This window comes from Camarhynchus parvulus, chromosome 18 (genome assembly GCF_901933205.1).
Source record: "Camarhynchus parvulus chromosome 18, STF_HiC, whole genome shotgun sequence".
Taxonomy (NCBI): Eukaryota; Metazoa; Chordata; class Aves; order Passeriformes; family Thraupidae; genus Camarhynchus; species Camarhynchus parvulus.
Genome location: NC_044588.1, coordinates 8,926,405 through 8,945,308, shown reverse-complemented (window position 1 = coordinate 8,945,308; position 18,904 = coordinate 8,926,405). Strand labels below are relative to the sequence as shown.

At 40.2% G+C, this 18,904-nt stretch overlaps 1 protein-coding gene across 2 annotated transcripts in view; it reads right to left on the bottom strand.

The window, feature by feature from the left end:
- OGFOD3 (2-oxoglutarate and iron dependent oxygenase domain containing 3) overlaps window positions 1-18,904 on the bottom strand; it is a 44,038-nt gene that overhangs the window by 24,279 nt on the left and 855 nt on the right. For both annotated transcript variants that reach the window (XM_030962071.1, XM_030962070.1), the window contains exons 2-7: window positions 18,493-18,779; window positions 15,103-15,178; window positions 14,477-14,519; window positions 9,790-9,854; window positions 9,177-9,233; window positions 964-1,117 (exon numbers count right to left, since the gene is read on the bottom strand). In XM_030962071.1, the coding sequence (XP_030817931.1) occupies window positions 964-1,117; window positions 9,177-9,233; window positions 9,790-9,854; window positions 14,477-14,519; window positions 15,103-15,178; window positions 18,493-18,779 (682 nt within the window). The remainder of the gene's footprint in view (window positions 1-963; window positions 1,118-9,176; window positions 9,234-9,789; window positions 9,855-14,476; window positions 14,520-15,102; window positions 15,179-18,492; window positions 18,780-18,904) is intronic.

Here is an 18,904-nt window from a genome sequence, read left to right as displayed (position 1 = left end):
ATTTAAGCTGCTTCTGCTCACATGAACAAGGACACAGGAACTCACACCAATGCTGTGACCAACAGAAGACACTTCCCTCAGACTGACTTCTCCCAGGAAATACTTTCAGGCAAGGAATATTTCTGTTTGATTTTTTCATGCCTCAGGTCATAGACTTCAAGGTACACTGCCCACTTACAGACTTGAGCCCTAAGGAATAACTTGGATTTTGGTGGGATTATTGTATTTGGTTCCATTTTGGGTAATCCCTGACTCCAGAGTGACTCATTTATCCTGAAGGCATGAAATGTGGGTATTGTGGAGGTGGTTTTTGCTTGTTTGGGGGAGTTTTTTTTGGTGTTTTTCTTTGATTCTTCCATTGATGGTATTCTGCTGTTCTGCACAGAATGCTTAAACTCAGTGAAACTCAGAAATAAACTCAATACCAAATCATTTAAGTCCATTGAGAAATGCCCAGTATTAAGCTATAAGCCTAGAAATAAGACTGTGCAGTTAAAAGGACCAAAACACCAAGTTATTGAAAGAGGGTACCAGGTCCCACATCCCCATTGAAACACAAAAAGCTCAAAAAGCTTCAATTCACATCTAGCAGAAATACAAATATTAAGCTTTTTTGAAGAGCCTTAGATCAAAAACAACAGTGATCAACTGATCACTGTGAAACAGCTCCCTCCAAATCTGGCTGAAAAAGCAATTCAGGTCATTTTAATCAATGTTTCTGACAAAAGAGATTCCTGACTAGTCATTCTCACAGTTTACTAATTCTAACAAAACTAAATTAGAGAAAATAAAAATGAAGGGGATGTAATAGCCTGTGTTTCTTAAACTCACTTATCTCCCATTAGATTCATCCCCTGAAGCACCAGTTTTCAAACCTGTTTGATGGATTGTTTAAATGCAAAATGATTTCAAGGTGATTTAATAATAACAGATGTTTGCATCCCATCTCAGCCCCCTCCTCACCTTGTCCACGTGTGGGTGCCAGTACTCATCATGTGTTGTCTTGGCTCCTGTGCTGTTCATCCTGGAGAAGAATGTTGGCTTGGTCAGGTACATGGCAGAAGAGCTGATCCCAAACACCTGAGCAATCCTCTGCTGAATCCTCTGCCTCACATCCCTGCAAAGAACACACAGGCTGTCAGTGACACCTCCCTCCTGCTGCTCCTGTGCTCTTCATCACTCACTGCTTCTTCCTCAGCTGAGAAACATGGGAACACACAGTCTTGAGAAGGGAAGAGAGGAGAGAGAGGAGAGAAGACAGAAAAGAGAGAGAGAGAAAAGAAAAGAGAAGAGAAAGAGAAGAGAAAGAGAAGAGAAAGAGAAGAGAAAGAGAAGAGAAAGAGAAGAGAAAGAGAAGAGAAAGAGAAGAGAAGAGAAAGAGAAGAGAAAGAGAAGAGAAAGAGAAGAGAAAGAGAAGAGAAAGAGAAGAGAAAGAAGAGAAGAGAAAGAGAAGAGAAAGAGAAGAGAAAGAGAAGAGAAAGAGAAGAGAAGAGAAAGAGAAGAGAAGAGAAAGAGAAGAGAAAGAGAAGAGAAGAGAAAGAGAAGAGAAAGAGAAGAAAAGAGAAGAGAAGAGAAAGAGAAGAGAAAGAGAAGAGAAGAGAAGAGAAAGAGAAGAGAAAGAGAAGAGAAAGAGAAGAAAAGAGAAGAGAAGAGAAAGAGAAGAGAAGAGAAAGAGAAGAGAAAGAGAAGAGAAAGAGAAGAGAAAGAGAAGAGAAAGAGAAGAGAAAGAGAAGAGAAAGAGAAGAGAAGAGAAAGAGAAGAGAAAGAGAAGAGAAGAGAAAGAGAAGAGAAAGAGAAGAGAAGAGAAAGAGAAGAGAAAGAGAAGAAAAGAGAAGAGAAGAGAAAGAGAAGAGAAAGAGAAGAGAAAGAGAAGAGAAGAGAAGAGAAAGAGAAGAGAAAGAGAAGAAAAGAGAAGAGAAGAGAAGAGAAGAGAAGAGAAGAGAAGAGAAGAGAAGAGAAGAGAAGAGAAGAGAAGAGAAGAGAAGAGAAGAGAAGAGAAGAGAAGAGAAGAGAAGAGAAGAGAAGAGAAGAGAAGAGAAGAGAAAGAGAAGAGAAGAGAAAGAGAAGAGAAAGAGAAGAGAAAGAGAAGAGAAAGAGAAGAGAAGAGAAGAGAAAGAGAAGAGAAAGAGAAGAGAAAGAGAAGAGAAAGAGAAGAGAAAGAGAAGAGAAAGAGAAGAAAAGAGAAGAGAAGAGAAAGAGAAGAGAAAGAGAAGAGAAGAGAAAGAGAAGAGAAAGAGAAGAGAAAGAGAAGAGAAAGAGAAGAGAAAGAGAAGAGAAAGAGAAGAGAAAGAGAAGAGAAAGAGAAGAGAAGAGAAAGAGAAGAGAAAGAGAAGAGAAGAGAAAGAGAAGAGAAAGAGAAGAGAAGAGAAAGAGAAGAGAAAGAGAAGAGAAGAGAAAGAGAAGAGAAAGAGAAGAGAAGAGAAAGAGAAGAGAAAGAGAAGAGAAAGAGAAGAGAAAGAGAAGAGAAGAGAAAGAGAAGAGAAAGAGAAGAAAAGAGAAGAGAAGAGAAGAGAAAGAGAAGAGAAAGAGAAGAGAAAGAGAAGAGAAAGAGAAGAGAAGAGAAAGAGAAGAGAAAGAGAAGAGAAAGAGAAGAGAAAGAGAAGAGAAAGAGAAGAGAAAGAGAAGAGAAGAGAAAGAGAAGAGAAAGAGAAGAGAAAGAGAAGAGAAAGAGAAGAGAAAGAGAAGAGAAAGAGAAGAGAAAGAGAAGAGAAAGAGAAGAGAAAGAGAAGAGAAAGAGAAGAGAAGAGAAAGAGAAGAGAAAGAGAAGAGAAAGAGAAGAGAAGAGAAAGAGAAGAGAAAGAGAAGAGAAGAGAAAGAGAAGAGAAAGAGAAGAGAAGAGAAAGAGAAGAGAAAGAGAAGAAAAGAGAAGAGAAGAGAAAGAGAAGAGAAAGAGAAGAGAAAGAGAAGAGAAGAGAAAGAGAAGAGAAAGAGAAGAGAAAGAGAAGAAAAGAGAAGAGAAGAGAAGAGAAGAGAAGAGAAGAGAAGAGAAGAGAAGAGAAGAGAAGAGAAGAGAAGAGAAGAGAAGAGAAGAGAAGAGAAGAGAAGGAAGAGAAGAGAAGAGAAGAGAAGAGAAGAGAAGAGAAGAGAAGAGAAGAGAAGAGAAGAGAAGAGAAGAGAAAGAGAAGAGAAGAGAAAGAGAAGAGAAAGAGAAGAGAAAGAGAAGAGAAAGAGAAGAGAAGAGAAGAGAAAGAGAAGAGAAAGAGAAGAGAAAGAGAAGAGAAAGAGAAGAAAAGAGAAGAGAAGAGAAAGAGAAGAGAAAGAGAAGAGAAGAGAAAGTGAAGAGAAAGAGAAGAGAAAGAGAAGAGAAAGAGAAGAGAAAGAGAAGAGAAAGAGAAGAGAAAGAGAAGAGAAAGAGAAGAGAAGAGAAAGAGAAGAGAAAGAGAAGAGAAAGAGAAGAGAAGAGAAAGAGAAGAGAAAGAGAAGAGAAGAGAAAGAGAAGAGAAAGAGAAGAGAAGAGAAAGAGAAGAGAAAGAGAAGAGAAGAGAAAGAGAAGAGAAAGAGAAGAGAAAGAGAAGAGAAAGAGAAGAGAAAGAGAAGAGAAAGAGAAGAGAAAGAGAAGAGAAAGAGAAGAGAAAGAGAAGAGAAGAGAAAGAGAAGAGAAAGAGAAGAAAAGAGAAGAGAAGAGAAGAGAAAGAGAAGAGAAAGAGAAGAGAAAGAGAAGAGAAGAGAAGAGAAGAGAAAGAGAAGAGAAAGAGAAGAGAAAGAGAAGAGAAAGAGAAGAGAAGAGAAAGAGAAGAGAAAGAGAAGAGAAAGAGAAGAGAAAGAGAAGAGAAAGAGAAGAGAAAGAGAAGAGAAAGAGAAGAGAAAGAGAAGAGAAAGAGAAGAGAAAGAGAAGAGAAAGAGAAGAGAAAGAGAAGAGAAAGAGAAGAGAAAGAGAAGAGAAAGAGAAGAGAAAGAGAAGAGAAAGAGAAGAGAAAGAGAAGAGAAAGAGAAGAGAAGGAGGAAAGAGAAGGAGGAAAGAGAAGGAGGAAAGAGAAAGAAAAGAGAGAGAAAGAGAAGAGAAAAGGGACCTACCCCAGGGATTTTGGTTGAGGTTTGTTTCTTTGGGTTTTTTTTTAACTGTCAGAGTATCAAGGAATCCAAACTTTGTTTCCTTTGGCCGAGGTTTGAAAATTTCTGTCTGTTTTCCTGAGTAATTCTACACCTACCCCAGTGTTTGTTAACTACTGAAAACATTAAAGGCTTTCACATATTCTTAACCCAAAGCAAGTAAAAATAAAGTTGTACCTTCATAAAAGGGTTGCCTCTGAAGAACCTTTAATAACTTTTAAACCAACTGGTGAAGTCCCTGGAACCATGAAATTCAGGGTTCTTGGTCCACATCTGTATTGGTATTATTACCAGATTTTTTTTAATGAATGCAAGATGTCTTTCAAAATTACACAATTACAGTGTACAAACAAGAAGAAGTGAGAAAACACATTTCTGAAGTTGTGCATGGAATTATTTTAGTAGGTTTGTATCTTGCAGTGCATTTCTCCACTCAGCATAATTTTCAAGGAAGTTTTTCCCAGGTATTTCTCTAGGGAACTAAAATGGTGACTAAAAAGAAGTGGCAGAATTAAAACAAGACCTGTGGTGTGTGTCTGCAGGCTGTGAAAGTCATCTCTTACAATCCACAAGTACTAAAAAATGCTAAATATTCATTCTGTTCACACCTAGTCCCTCACAAGAAATAGGAAAAACACACACAGATTTGATTTTTTAACCTGTCTCACTTTACATTTTTAGGGGTCAATTCAAGCTATTTTACATGTGAAATATAAAAAGTATCAAATGAAGTCAGAGGGATTTTCAGGGATATATATGGATGCAAGAACTGAGGTTTCAAGAGCTACATAGTGGTGGAGTTTCCAAAAGGAAAGAACCCACAGCTCCTTCCTCTCATGCTGTGGGAGGCTGATCTTGCTGTCTGCCTTTTCCAAGGAGAAGGATGCAGGAAAGGCTCCCAGAAAGCATTAAATGCAATTATTCATTTTGTGAATGGAGAGCTTTGAACAAGGCAGCTGAAGAATTCACAGCCACAAACAGCAGAGCAGCTGATTCCCTGGCCCCTGCAGCAGCCAGGAATAAATCCCCTCCCAAGCAGTCACAGTCCTGACATAACTAAATTCCTCCAGTTGTCCTGCTCTGCAAAGAGTCCTCCCTCTTCTTTCAGCATGATTCATTTTTCACTTTTAAAAGCTTTCCATTAAGGTTTGCTGTCTGGTGTTTATAAGGCTCTGTTAAAGCTTCACTCCTCTTGGAGACTGATGTGCAATGGCTTTGGGCACAATGTGTGTTTTACAAACCAAAGAGGATGCAAAGCCCTACTCAATATGCCAAATACAGCTTTGAAAAGTACAATAAGGTCACTTTTTAGCCTAGAAAAACTCTTCTGTACAGTGTGTTTTCTGCTGGCCAGGCCATTTCAACATTTATCAATATCATGACTGCAGGTTTTCATTCCATTCCCTGCCCTGCTGCTCCAAACACAAACTACTGGCAAAATACTTCAAGGCCAAAAGCACTGTCCTTCATGTGTAAACCAAGTGACAAGGGAAGCCAAATTTCAGCTCAGAAGAAAGGAATGAGTGAGCCCAAAGCTGGGAGAGCCACACTGATCCCTCAGCCTCTGTGACCCAGGAGCAGCAGGAGCCTCCCTTCCCTCACTGCTCCCGGCTCTTCACAACTCTTGGGACAGTTCTGGTGGATTATGGCTACAAAGAAAATATTTCTTCATGCTGGAGAATATAATAATTTATTTTCATAATCACAGCAACTTTTGTCTCATTCAGGCTGCTGAGGTGTACCCTGGCTCTGAGCAGATGCAATAACAGAGCTCTGCAGGGGCAAGAAATGCCCAGGAACAGCATCCAGCCAAGAGCATCAGCACCAAATTAATTCTCCCCCACATGTGTCAGCAGCAGCCCTTGTCCATTTGCACTGAGTCACTGGGAAACACCAACAGGCAGAGCAGAACTCCCTGAGAGGAGCACATGAGCACCAGATTCTGTAAAAACAGTTGTCACAGACATCTCTTATGAAAAATCCTTTCCTTAGGAATTTTTCTCCTGAGAAGCTGAGAGGCCTCAGGAACAAAATGTAAACAATGGTTATCTGCTGCTGTGGAATGCAACAGGTGGATCTGGGATTGGTCTCATGTGGTTGTTTCTAATTAATGGCCAATCACAGTCTGGCTGTCCAGACTGTCTCGGTCAGACACATGCCTTTGTTATCATTCCTTCTTTTTCTATTCCTAGCTAGCCTTCTGATGAAATCCTTTCTTCTATTCTTTTAGTATAGTTTTAATGTAATATATATCATAAAATAATAAATTAAATTAAGACTTCTGAAACATGGAGTCAGATCCTCATATCTTCCCTCATCCTCGGACCCTTGCGAACACCACCACAGTCACTGTTTTGAGTTAGGGGCGGAAGACATTTTTGATGAGGAAGAAAATTTAAAATTTTTGATGAAGAAGAAAATTTTTAAAAAGCCAGCGAAGGAGCTGGAAGCTCAAGGAACACGCAATTTGAAAGAAAGGAAGTTTGCAGCTTGCAAAGCTGCCAGTTTAATGTAGCAGCAGCACAAAGAGATGAAAGTGCCACTGAAAAGTTTCTGTGCGACACAGGCTCTGCCAGACTGTCGAAGATTGCATGCAAGATGTTTTCCATTAACCATCTGCATGGCAGATTACCTTGTCAAGTGAGCAGTTTGCCTTATCTCTCTCTTTGAGTGACCACATTCACACCTCCGCTCAGGAGGGGACATCTGCTGATAACAGCTATTGAATGTCCCTGCATGGCTGATAAGAACTATAACATCCCATTGTGAGATGTGAGCCAGAGGGAGGAGCCAAGCATTGCTACCCAGATATAATCTGAGATTCTGGAACACCAGCACGGCTTCTGCACTGGATTTCCCAGAGGAACAGCAGCTGCCTCTTCCTCCACTGGATCTCCAGAGGAAAGGATACATCCTTCTTTACACATCCTCCTTGCTCCAACAGAACCACACCTGATACTTCAGAGGACTGCAGCCACATTTTCAATCGGACTACCACCAACACCCTGACCCACAGGGTGTCAGGTCGCGTTCTGACTCTGTCAGTGTTATTCCAGTGGACTGCATTGTTTATTTTATTCTTTTTTTTCTTCCCTAATAAAGAACTGTTATTTCCTGCTCCCATATTTTTGCCTGAGAGCCCCTTAATTTAAAATTATAGCAATTCAGAGGGGTGGGGAGGGTTTACATTCTCCATTTCAGGGGAGGCTCCTGCCTTCCTCAGCAGACACCTGTCTTTCCAAACCAAGACACAGACCTACACAAAAAATGCAGTCAGGAGCCACTGCAAAGTGTGACTCAGCCATGGTGACAGGAACACTCAGAGCTCAATCCACACAACTCCTGATGATCCCAATTGTCAGCACTGCCCAGGGAGCTGACAAAGCAAAGGGCTCCTTTAACAGCAACCACACACACAACAGACACAGAAAGCAAAGCCACAGCTCCTCCCCTGCTCCTCCTGTCTCTGCCTTCATAAGCTGTCAGGTTTTGGAAATAAATCTTTTGATTGTGCTGTTTTCTGCTCAACTCGCCCCTTCCAGCAAACACCCTGATTAAAGGTCTCCCTTCTGAATAAACATTTCATTTATTATGTGCAACAAGAGGGATTGCTGTGATGTGCTTGGCAGGTGGTGGTTAAAGCATCAGCCTAGAAACCATAATTGAGTTTGAAGCAATGTAATTTTGACAGAGACAGCTCAGAAATCAGGCCCCTGGCTCAGGATGCCTTCTCAGTTTCATTATTGTTGCAATCAGCAATACTTAGACATGAATTACATTCAGTTATTTGTCCCAAGAGTGTATTTTTAAAGTGACCTTGGTAGGGAAGGGGAAGTAATGAAGACAAATGCTCCCAAAAATAGCATAAAATCATTCATTAAGGCTATAAAATACTACAGTCATGCTAAAGCACTGCCATTAATAGGAACAGAAGCATTTAATAATGTATTTTGTATTAGCTTCACATCCAGTAGACTGAAACATCCCCTATACTGGCATGAAATCCCAATGGAATATTGACATTCCCTAGCAGCTGTCTCATCTCACAGCATAAAGTTATAAAATTATTGAAAAATTGAATGCTTCTCTTCATGTGAAACAGAAATTATCTCAAGTTCAATAATAATCAAGGAATCATCTAATTTTTTCCAATATTGGGATCAGAAGTGAAAAGATTTTAAAGAAATTCATCTGTAAAGACAATGATATCCAAAAACAGCTGTTAAATAAAAATAAGCTTACAGTGATTAGTAATTTAATATTACATTAATTAATTACCATTTTAATAAAACTAATAAACTCATTTGGCTACTTAACATTCCTTCCACCACTAGAGGGAGATCAGATTCCTTCACACAGGCAAAAAAAAAGACCAAAAAAAATTCAAATATTCAAATCAGGGACATTTTAAATTATGAGAAACCAACTGAAATGCATAACCAAGGAATTATTGTGTCTAGTCTTGTTCCTAAACTCTGGCCACACACCTTCCCAGCCACATGGAACTCGTTAGCTTTATTGTGTTTGTTAAGTGCATGAGCAGGGCTGCAGGAAAGCTGGGAGCATCAGATGCCAGAGCTGCTCCATTTTAGAGTTATTTCATCCTCTGGCTGCTTCTCCAGCCAGAACATGAATCATCTCAAGTCCTTCCACTTCCTGCTTTACCATTTTTAATGTTTTGCTACACTCTGCCTCAAAAAAACCCCAAGTTCCTGATGTAATACTAGCCCAGAATTGTGTCTGTCATCTCACAGAACCCCTTGGATAACATGTGAAAGAGGAGGTGATGAGGATTTTCCATCCCAAATTCCCACAGAGCTCAGAGGAGCAGTTCTTCTTGCTGGGAGGGAGGGAAATGTGTGGTGCTGCAATCACCCTAAATACATTCACATCATAAAACTGCCCTGATGTGGCTGATGTTGTTTATCAGTCACCAAAAAATCCTTTTACTTCTCTTCCTTGAGTCATTTAGTTCTCTAAATTACCAAGATATTACTATTTTGAGCTGCAAAATGCAGTGTAGGAATGCAAAGGGCAATCCCCTCCCAGCCTGCACTCCATAAAAAACTCAAAACCATAGAAAGTTCTGGTTTGTGGCTCATTCAGCAGTTATTGAAAATCTTTACCTGTATAAGGCAAAATCCTCTTCTGTGAAGATGTCTTGAATTTTGTCCCCAAAGTACCTGAAAAATTAAACAACAGTCTAAAAGAGGAGTTGCTGAATCACACTGAGCAATAACAATAAAACTCCTTATCCCCAATCAAAAAGTGAGGACACAACAAAAAAAAAAATCTTACAAATGCTTTTGAGCATGATGTCCAAAAAAGATCAAATGTTAAAAGATTAAAGGATTGAAATGCTGCAACTGGTAATGGCATTCCTCAGGCATTAAAAAAATCCCCTCCCACATCATGAAATAAGCACATGCATTCAAGTTTTTAATGGTTCAGGCTATTTGATTCCTTCCACTGCTGAATAAACTAAACTATAACTGTGAAAAAATACTATAATTAACCAGTACAAGAACATAAAAATAAAGATAATGGCAGCTTTCTAAGTGCCCAGTTCAATAAAAGACCCTTTTTCATGCCAGGAAAGCTCTTTAACTGGTCATGGAAACTGTGGAGGATGCAGCCAAGTTCCATAATTTCTCCTCATTAATCCCAGCCCAGGGAAGTGGCAGTGGGCATGGAAGGGATGGGATGACAGCAGGCAGGAAGCCACAGCCTCATTTTTACCTGTACAGATTAACAAAATGCTTCCCCAGGGAAAGAGCTCCAGAGTGCAAGTCCAAAATTGATGCCTGGAAAAGGAAACAAAGAAAAAAAAATGAGCATGAAAAGGTTTTAGCATTATTTAACTCTGACCTTTAATAACTGTCTCAAGTTGCCTCTCCTTTTCCACAGCCTCCCAAGTAAAAGCAGCTTCCATCTTTGGGTTCACAATACAACATTTATTTTACAACTAGAAACCTCCCTCAGATCCCTGCAGAGATTATTAAGGTATTAGGAAAAAAAAAGCACAGGACTGCTACTTCTGAATTCAGATCTGACAGGGAATTGCCAGCCTCCCCCCACGGGCTCAGGGTAAACCACTCTGCTCCAGGATCCCTTCTTGAAGACATTTCCACACACATTTTCCAGTATTTGTGTGCTCAAGTAGCAGCACTAATATTTATCTTGCCCTGCATTGGTTATTAAAACTTTTCCTGCACCACGAGATCCTGTATACTTCTCATATTTAATACAGACATTAAAAAGTCTGTTTAAAAGTACAATTAGAATTCCAAGGCTTGCTAGCCTTCTGATGAAACCCTTTCTTCTATTCTTTTAGTATAGTTTTAATATAATATATATCATAAAATAATAAATCAGCCTTCTGAAACATGGAGTCAGATTCTCATCTCTTCCCTCTTCCTAGGACCCCTGTGAAAAGCACCACAGATTAATATTCAGATTTACCAGAAGAAAGGATTCTAAAATGTTTCTCTAAACTGAATAAAGTACACTTTTGTGTGTCCCTTGCTGTCCACAAAACACGATTGTTCTGCATCAGTTCTAAAATATTTAAAAATAGAACTAATAGAAGACTTTTTGTTATTTATACTGGAAATATCAAAGAGCACCAGTTCATTAACCTGACTGGCAGTGAAGTAATGACAGCTCTGGTGTCAATATCTGGGCACTCCTCTTGGAATTTCCCATTGTTTGGGTGCACCACAGACCATTCACATCATTCTGACAAAATCCCAGCAGTAATAACAGTGACAGGGGAACACACTCATCACAGTCCCTAAGAAAATCTCTGCAGCCTCAATTGCTCTCTGCAGGGGAACCCTATTAACTCTTATTAGCAGAGATAGTAACTTTTTTAAACAAACCTACACAAATAACCTTATTTAGCCCTTGAAAAATACATAAAGTAAGAAGTTACTGGAGTGGACACAGCAAGAGCTTTTCAGATCTGCCCTTCCCACTGCTCTCCAAAAGCTTCAGAGGACTGTGAAGGAAACAATCTCACTCTCGGGCAAGAGCAGCTCTTGTATCAAGCTTTACTCAAGCTTCAGACGCAAAATACTTTCATCTGTTTGTTTCTGGTTCTGTACAAAAATCCAAGCCACAGCTAAAAGAAGTAAAACTGCTCCTATGTAGCTTCAAAGATGTTTGTGACCATATTAAAGTAGATTATAAGAAATAGCACAACACCGCTGAGAAGATTAATTTAATTTAAAAACAAATTGCCTTTCTAACTCTTTCCAGATGCTTCTCTTACACATTTCTTCTCACTCCCCAAGCTCCAGTTGGTTACAGTTTGGAAGAAGTGGACTGGACTGAAGTGTTCACACCAGAAGGGATGATGTGAAGAAAAAATATCAGGGAGGGAAGAATTACAAAATCATAGAAGGTTGAGAAGGTTAATATCATTATCTATACAAAGAAGAAAAAAGCTGAGGTAAACATCAAGAAAACGAATTCAATTCCCATTCTGTGAATAAGGAACAAAGTATAAAACTTCTTTAGTATAAAACTTCTTTACAGAGACAGATGTAGAAGCTGGTGGAGAAAATGTTCCTGTTTGGATTCTGCAGGAAGTCAGACCAGATTACCAAGGCCCCTCTAGCTTCACTCTGTGTGCCTCTGCATAAATAAATACAAACCCAGGAAAAGTTACAAAGGAAGATAAAGCTCAGCATGACAACTGGGGCGTGACCCCAGGGAGGCTTCAATAATTCAGATGTTTGTCAAGACTATATCAACATAAAAAGATGGAATTGGAAGCAAGTTTTGGTGCTGTGCTCCAGTACTCCAGGGAAGGGCAGCAAACAAAGGGAGGAGAGAATAAACAAAGTCACAAACTGCAAGTTTACACCTTAAAATGAATAAATTATATCTAAACACACAGACACAAATCCACTTCTGAGAATTCAAAATATAACAACTATGATAGGCAAAAAAAACCCCAAAAAACAAACAAAAAAAAAAAACCCCAGACTTGCTGCTTACAAAGGGGTTAAGAGTAAACCCCAGGCAATGAAAATGCAGCCTGAATCCCAACAGAAACCTGTACAAGTTTTATTTTGACTAGCAAAGAAAACAAAGTGGCTAAAGTAAGAATTCAAAATCATTAAACAGCAACAGTAATTTTGAGATATTTTAAAGGTAGAATTAGTCTTACAGGAGACATAATTGGACAGAATCATCCAAACACTTTAAAGCCAAAGAAATTTAAAGCAACAAGCCAGATCTACTCCAGGTGGCTGGAAGCTTGGGAGCACAGAGATATGGATGGATTGAAAGTAAGGACTGAAATGTTCTTTATGCTCTGGGGGTAAGAGACTGGAAAAGAGGAAAGGCTCAAACAAAGACAGACACTTCCATCTAAAGCCCATCAGCAAACATCCAGCAGGATCCAATGGGATCTGAGAGAGCCAGGAGAGCACTGCCAGGAAAAGATCTGCACCACGACATCAGGAATATGGGCTGGCACATGGGGAAAGGAAGAGGAAAAAGGCAGGACAGGAATAAAAGAATCTGGGTAAGGAGAGTATATTTAAAATAATATTTAAATATTATTTAAAATATATTAAAAATATTAGAAATTGGGTAAGGAGCATGTATTTAAAATCATATTAAAAATATTATTTTAAAATATTAGAAGCTGGGTAAGGAGAATGTATTTAAAATCATATTAAAAATATGATTTTAAATATATTCAGAATATTAGAAACTGCGTAAGGGGGGTGTATTTAAAATCATATTAAAATGTGATTTAAAATATATTCAAAATATTAGAAACTGGGTAAGGAGAGTGTATTTAAAATCATATTAAAATATGATTTAATATAAAAATATTAGGAAATAATTAAAATTTAAAATGTGATTTAAAATATATTCAAAAATATTAGAAACTGGGTAAGGAGAGTGAATTTAAAATCATATTAAAATATGATTTTAAATGTAGTAAAAATATTAGAAACGGGGTAAGGAGAGCGCATTTAAAATCATATTAAAATGTGATTTAAAATATATTCAAAATATTAGAAACTGGGTAAGGAGAGTGTATTTAAAATAATATTAAAAATGTGATTTAAAATATATTAAAATATTAGAAACTGGGTAAGGAGAGTGTATTTAAAATAATATTAAAAATGTGATTTAAAATATATTAAAAGATTAGAAACTGGGTAAGGAGAATGAATTTAAAATATTAAAAAATATGATTTTAAATATATTCAAATATTAGAAACTGGGTAAGGAGAATGTATTTAAAATCCTACTAAAATCCTATTCTCCTGGATATGATTTTTCCCTGTGAGAGCACTGAGGCCCTGGGGTGCCCAGAGCAGCTGTGGCTGCCCCTGGATCCCTGGCAGTGCCCGAGGCCAGCCTGGGACAGTGGAGGTGTCCCTGCCATGGCAGGGGTGGCACTGGATGGGATTTAAGGTCCCTCCCAACCCAAACCACTCCACGACTCTCACAATTTCCCAGAAGCTCAGCTCTTGTTTCTAACTTCTTCCAGTTTTTATCCATTCTTTTGGTTAAGTGCTCAGTACAACATTACACTTTCTTCATGATCCTTTCCCTGAGGATTAAGAACTTCCTCACATCTACAGATGATGAGCCATGTGAGAAGGCTTGGCTCAGAGCCCACACCTCTCCACAGACATCAGATTTTTAACAGATTTATTTTACTGCAGTGAGAGAGAAGCAGCTGCTCCTCCTCTCATTTATCTCCCCTTAAAAAAAAAAGGCAAAATGAAGCTTCCAAAGTAACAGAGATATTTCTTCGTTTGTATTTTTTACACATCTTTCTCAGCAATTACAAGGACAATAAATTCTTATTTTCTTCCACTGAAACCCTTCTTTTTTTGCTAATATATGCCCTAATTCAGCAGAGGCCTATGTTTACAAATACTCAAGAAAGAGTTCCTGTTCACACACAAAAACATTCTGAGAACACAGATGGGGGAAAGAAATTAAAATTAATGTGCTCATTAAAGAGAAGTGGGATTCTTTCAAAATATTTTCTTTTAAAGAGTATTATTCCAAGGGCTACTTAAGACATTAAATGTTTTTTTTGTCTCTATAAAACCAATCTTTACATGCTGCTGTGAACCACTGTCATCAACTTTCAGAAGATAAACTTTTACAGTTCTACTACAGCAACTGTTTCCAGATGAAGACAAAATCAGTTCAAGAGAGGTACTAGAAATAATTAAAAACAAGGAAATGCATTCTGTATTGCAGAAATCAGGAGTTAAACTGCTAGGAAAAGTATTAATGAGAAATAACTTTCCAAATCAATTATTTTCCAAGTCTGAACAGATGGAAAAAATCTCCATCTCCTCACCTCAGCCCCAAAAAATGCATTTATAATCTTGCCTTGGCAATAAAAGAATGTAGAAAATAACAGGACACTGCTCACCCCTCCATCAGATCCTCCCAAGGACAGTCCCCTCTCTGCTATTCTGCAGGCAAAACAATAATCTCAGATGAGAACTGGAGTGTGATTAATTTGTCCTTTAATGTCCTTATTTACAACATGTAACTCCCCAGAGAGTGGGATTTGATGCATCAGGTAGAACCCAACTGAGTTAACAGCAGCTCCAATTTTTTGGAAACTGAACTTTCCAGCCTGTCATGAAAATGAAATATTTGTGTTGCAGAACATTTCTGAGCTTGCAGCTCCCTTCCATAAATCCCAAAAATACCCTAAAACCAATCCCTTCAGAGAGGACTGCTGGGGATTACCCAGACAGACACACAGCTGCAATAAGGCACACATTGTTTTGTTCTGCTTTTAAAGGCCAAGTGAAAATCCTTTAAAACTTTAATTCATTTTCCTTTCTTTCTGTGAAGTGCTCATGCCCCTCAGAGCCAGGCAGATTCTGTGTGGAAGAACTGCCCCCACTACAGTAAAAATGGCTTTAGTAACAAAAATTTCATGTTTTGATCAGTCTAACCCATCCTGCTCACCCATCCTACCCCTCAGATTGGCACAATGCCATTAAAATCAGTGCTTTTAAAAGTTAGAGCTAAAAGAAGAATTACCTACGAATCCTTTCAGCTTCTTCCCTTGTGATGACAGCATCTGTCACACCTCTTCCACACTTCCTAGGAGTGCAACCTGCAACACAAAGAGGAGGAAAAGAACCCAGTAAAGCCACTTCAGCCACCTGAAGGGCAGGTTTTTAAATGAGACTTTGCACAAAAGTCTCTCTTGAAGTCACTCTTGAAGCACACAGCTTGGATATATAAGATTTTAAAAGCCTCCCAAAATTCACTGCTAAGAAATCTAACATTAAATTTTAAAAGCTCCGGGAATAACAAGTCAGCAGCAGAAGTTCCAGGTGAAGAATGTATGAAAGCTCTTATAAGTCTGGTTGACAACAATCTTCAGGCAAGAAGAAGAAGAAATAAAACCAGTTTTGAGCCACCAGAGACCTTGGGATGTTACATCTGGCACTTTTCTGAGGAAGATCCATTTAGAGATGTAAAGCCCCAGGAGAGAAGGGCTGAGTGTGGTTTCCCAGTGCTCCTGCACTGAGTGTCACTTCAAGGATTATTTATTCATCAGAACACAAAATTCCTGGAAAGAAATCCATCAATTCACTCATGGAGGACAAAAGCATCACTCTGCTTTGATAAAAGGCAGCTCATAACAATGACCAGGCAGATGGGAGAAGTTTTGCCAGGAATTTTGCAGGAATTTCCATTTCCTATTACTGGATATACCCAGCTATGTCTCAGGTGGGCTGCAAGGGAAAGTTGATGGCCAAGATCGGCCCCCAGAGTTTAGAATTCAGGTGAGATTGTGCTCACATAACAAACATAATAAGTTAAGTGCTTGGCCTCTGAAAAATAGCAAATTTTATTTGGTATGAAGTTTATTTACAGGCAGGCAGTGCTAAGGGAATAAATCCTGCTCTGACACCAGCTACCAAATCACTTGAAGCAAACTGGAAGCTCAGTTGCACCAAGTTCAGCTGGAAGCAGGGACAGGTGCATAAATAAAAAGCTCATTTTAGCTGTGGAAACTTCACAGCTGAGCATCAGACACTGAGTGGCGACAGGAATGTGCCTCCTCCTGACACAGAGCCCACAGCTGAGGGTGCCAAACCAAGCTAAAGACTGAGAATGAAGAGCTATTGAGTGACAGAAACCTATTTCCAAGTGCCTAAAGCTGCTGAGCTGATCCATAATCCACATTTTCTGCCTGGCTCGGCTGTGGGGAACACACAGAACTCCTCCACAGCTCATCACCACCCTCTCGTGGGAAAATTATCACAGCTCAGCTTTAATTAAACAATTAACAGCTGGATCATCAAAAGTACACTCACAACATAGATAAAATTAAATTTAAAAAAAACCACGTGATTTTTAAATTTTTTTTTAAATTTAAAATTACTTTTAAAAAACCCAAACCAAAAAAAACCCCACAAAAACATAAATAAAAACCCAAATCAATCACAGAACTTAAGCAGCAGCACCAAGCAAACACCTAATTAGAAAGGTGAGTCAATTATCCCCACACAAAGCCAAGAGGTGAGACCTCACCTTGCAGTCAGCACTTGCTGCTGCTGCTCCCCAGACACCCCCAAAAATAAAGAATACATTCATTCCTGTTCCTGGAGGGATGTGCTTCAAGTTCCTGCCTTCCTCACAGTGAAAAGAATAGGATGAAAAAGAAGGAATAGAAAGAAAACATTGAGAAGGATAACTGGTGGGATGGCCCAGACCACAAGCTCAAAAAAATTGCTCTTGCAGATGTGGGAAGGGAAAAGTAAAGTTTTGTTGGTTTGGGGGGTTTCTTTTGGTAAGCAAACACTGCAGTAGAAGAATCCAGTACTTTTAGCCCCAGTTCAGTTATAACCAAATCACCAGCTGCAGTTTCCTCTTATAGTAACGATGAAAAGTTAACACAGAACACAGAACGTGTTCTCACGTCAAAAAAAAAAACAACATTACCTTACCAAGACAGTTTTTTTGTTGGTAACTTCTTGACATCAGTTTTCTTGGCCTAAATAACATTTGAGATGAATCCTCAAAAAAAAAAAGATGCTACAGTAGCAGCACTGAGGAAAAATTATATGATCTCAAACTCCACATAAAATTTTCTTTTATGTTACAAGTCTCTTTGACCAACAGCACCAGGACCAGACACCAGAAGAACATGGGGCAGCAATTTGTCTAACATTTTCTATCAGAACTAGCACAGGAGAAAGTTAAAAATTGCAGAATCACAGATGAGCCTGGGAAAGGACCTCCAAAGATCATCTGGTTCAGCTTTTTGTGGTGCAGAGAGCCTGGGTAAGATTATCCAGCACAGTGCTCAGTCACACCCTGGAAACCCTCAGCCAGAGGAGGTTGGTCCAGTGACTGAGTGTTCTGTCTGAAATTTCTTTTTATATCAAGATGAAACCTTGCCCAATGCAACCTGCACCCACTGTGCCCTGTCTGCTCTGTGCAGCTCCTTGCAAAGGCAGAGCTTGTGTCCTCTGCAGCTTCCCTTTAAGCACTGGAATAATGGGATGTGTTCTCCCTGAGCCTTCTCCAGGGAAAGGAGACCCAGCTCCCTGAGGTTTGCCTTATAGGATGGCTTCTCCAGCCCTTTGATCACCTTTGTTCTTCCTCAGCTCACAGCAGTTTTTTCCACCCTCCAGCTTTGTGTCAGCATTTTCTCAGCCACATCATGAAGCAGATACAATCACCAGTTTGGCTAAAAACTAACTCAGAAGTTTTTGGGTTTTTTTTTTTAGGTTTAACAGCTGATCAGCCAACACACAGCCAGACATACTGACAAAAACCAAGAGCAGAGCTGCTCTCTGGCAGCTGTACCAACTCAAAATGCTCATCACAACACACTGCAAATCTGAAAGAGAACTTCAGCACTGCTCATCCATAGAAGCTGCAAGTCAAATTCTCACTGCTCTTTGTCAGAGAAGATTAAAATCGTCCACGTCTCTTGAAGAACCAACCTCAACACTTCAAAGAAATAAGTGCCGGGGGAAATGATAACAATTTGACAGAAAATTGGCTCAGCAGAAAGACATAAAGACAGAAAAGTGCTTTGCAGGCACCCCGACAAAGCCACTGGGGACACAGATCTCAGAGTAAGTGTCAAAAGCTGGCACTTGGGCAGTCACCACACGCTGTCCTGCATCAGTGCCACTCCATACCCTGTATGGAACAGAGTATGGAAACAGACTTAGCAGAAGGTTTATTTCACAGAGCCCTCGCAAAGCAGCTTCAGAAGGGGAAAAAAACCTCTCAGAATCAACTTCTGGGCTGGCCCGAGGGGCACGAACATTTGTGGCTTTAGGCAGGAGACAGTGACCAGGAGTTTGCTGCAAACACAGGAGCTTTGCAGCCCAAGTTTGGTGCCCGGGCAGCGGCCAAGCTGCCGCTGCCCCCCAAGCACGGCCAGCCCTGCCCCGGTACCTGCAAAGCGCTTGTGGCTCTCGTAGTCCTCGGAGCACGGCACCTCCACGAACTTGTCCTGCAGGGTGTCGCTGCGATGGGCCAGCACCTCGGTGACTCCATCTGCGAGGATTCCGCCCTCGGGGACCTCATCTCCGGGGATTCCACCCTCGGGGATCCCATCCTGGGTGCGGAGGCGGCTCCAGACCACGAGGCCGCCGCCGGCCGCGGCGGAGAGGAAGAGGAGGAGGATCGCTGCCTTCAGCCACTTTCCCCGGGGATCCTGCTGCAATCTGCCCTTCCTGGCGCTGCGGAGGGAGCACAGAACGGGCCCTGTGAGCGGGGAGGGACGGCCCGGGCCGATACCGGGGAGCACCGGGCCCGCGGGACCCCGGTTCGGAGCACACCACACGGGTTACAGACACACACGGAT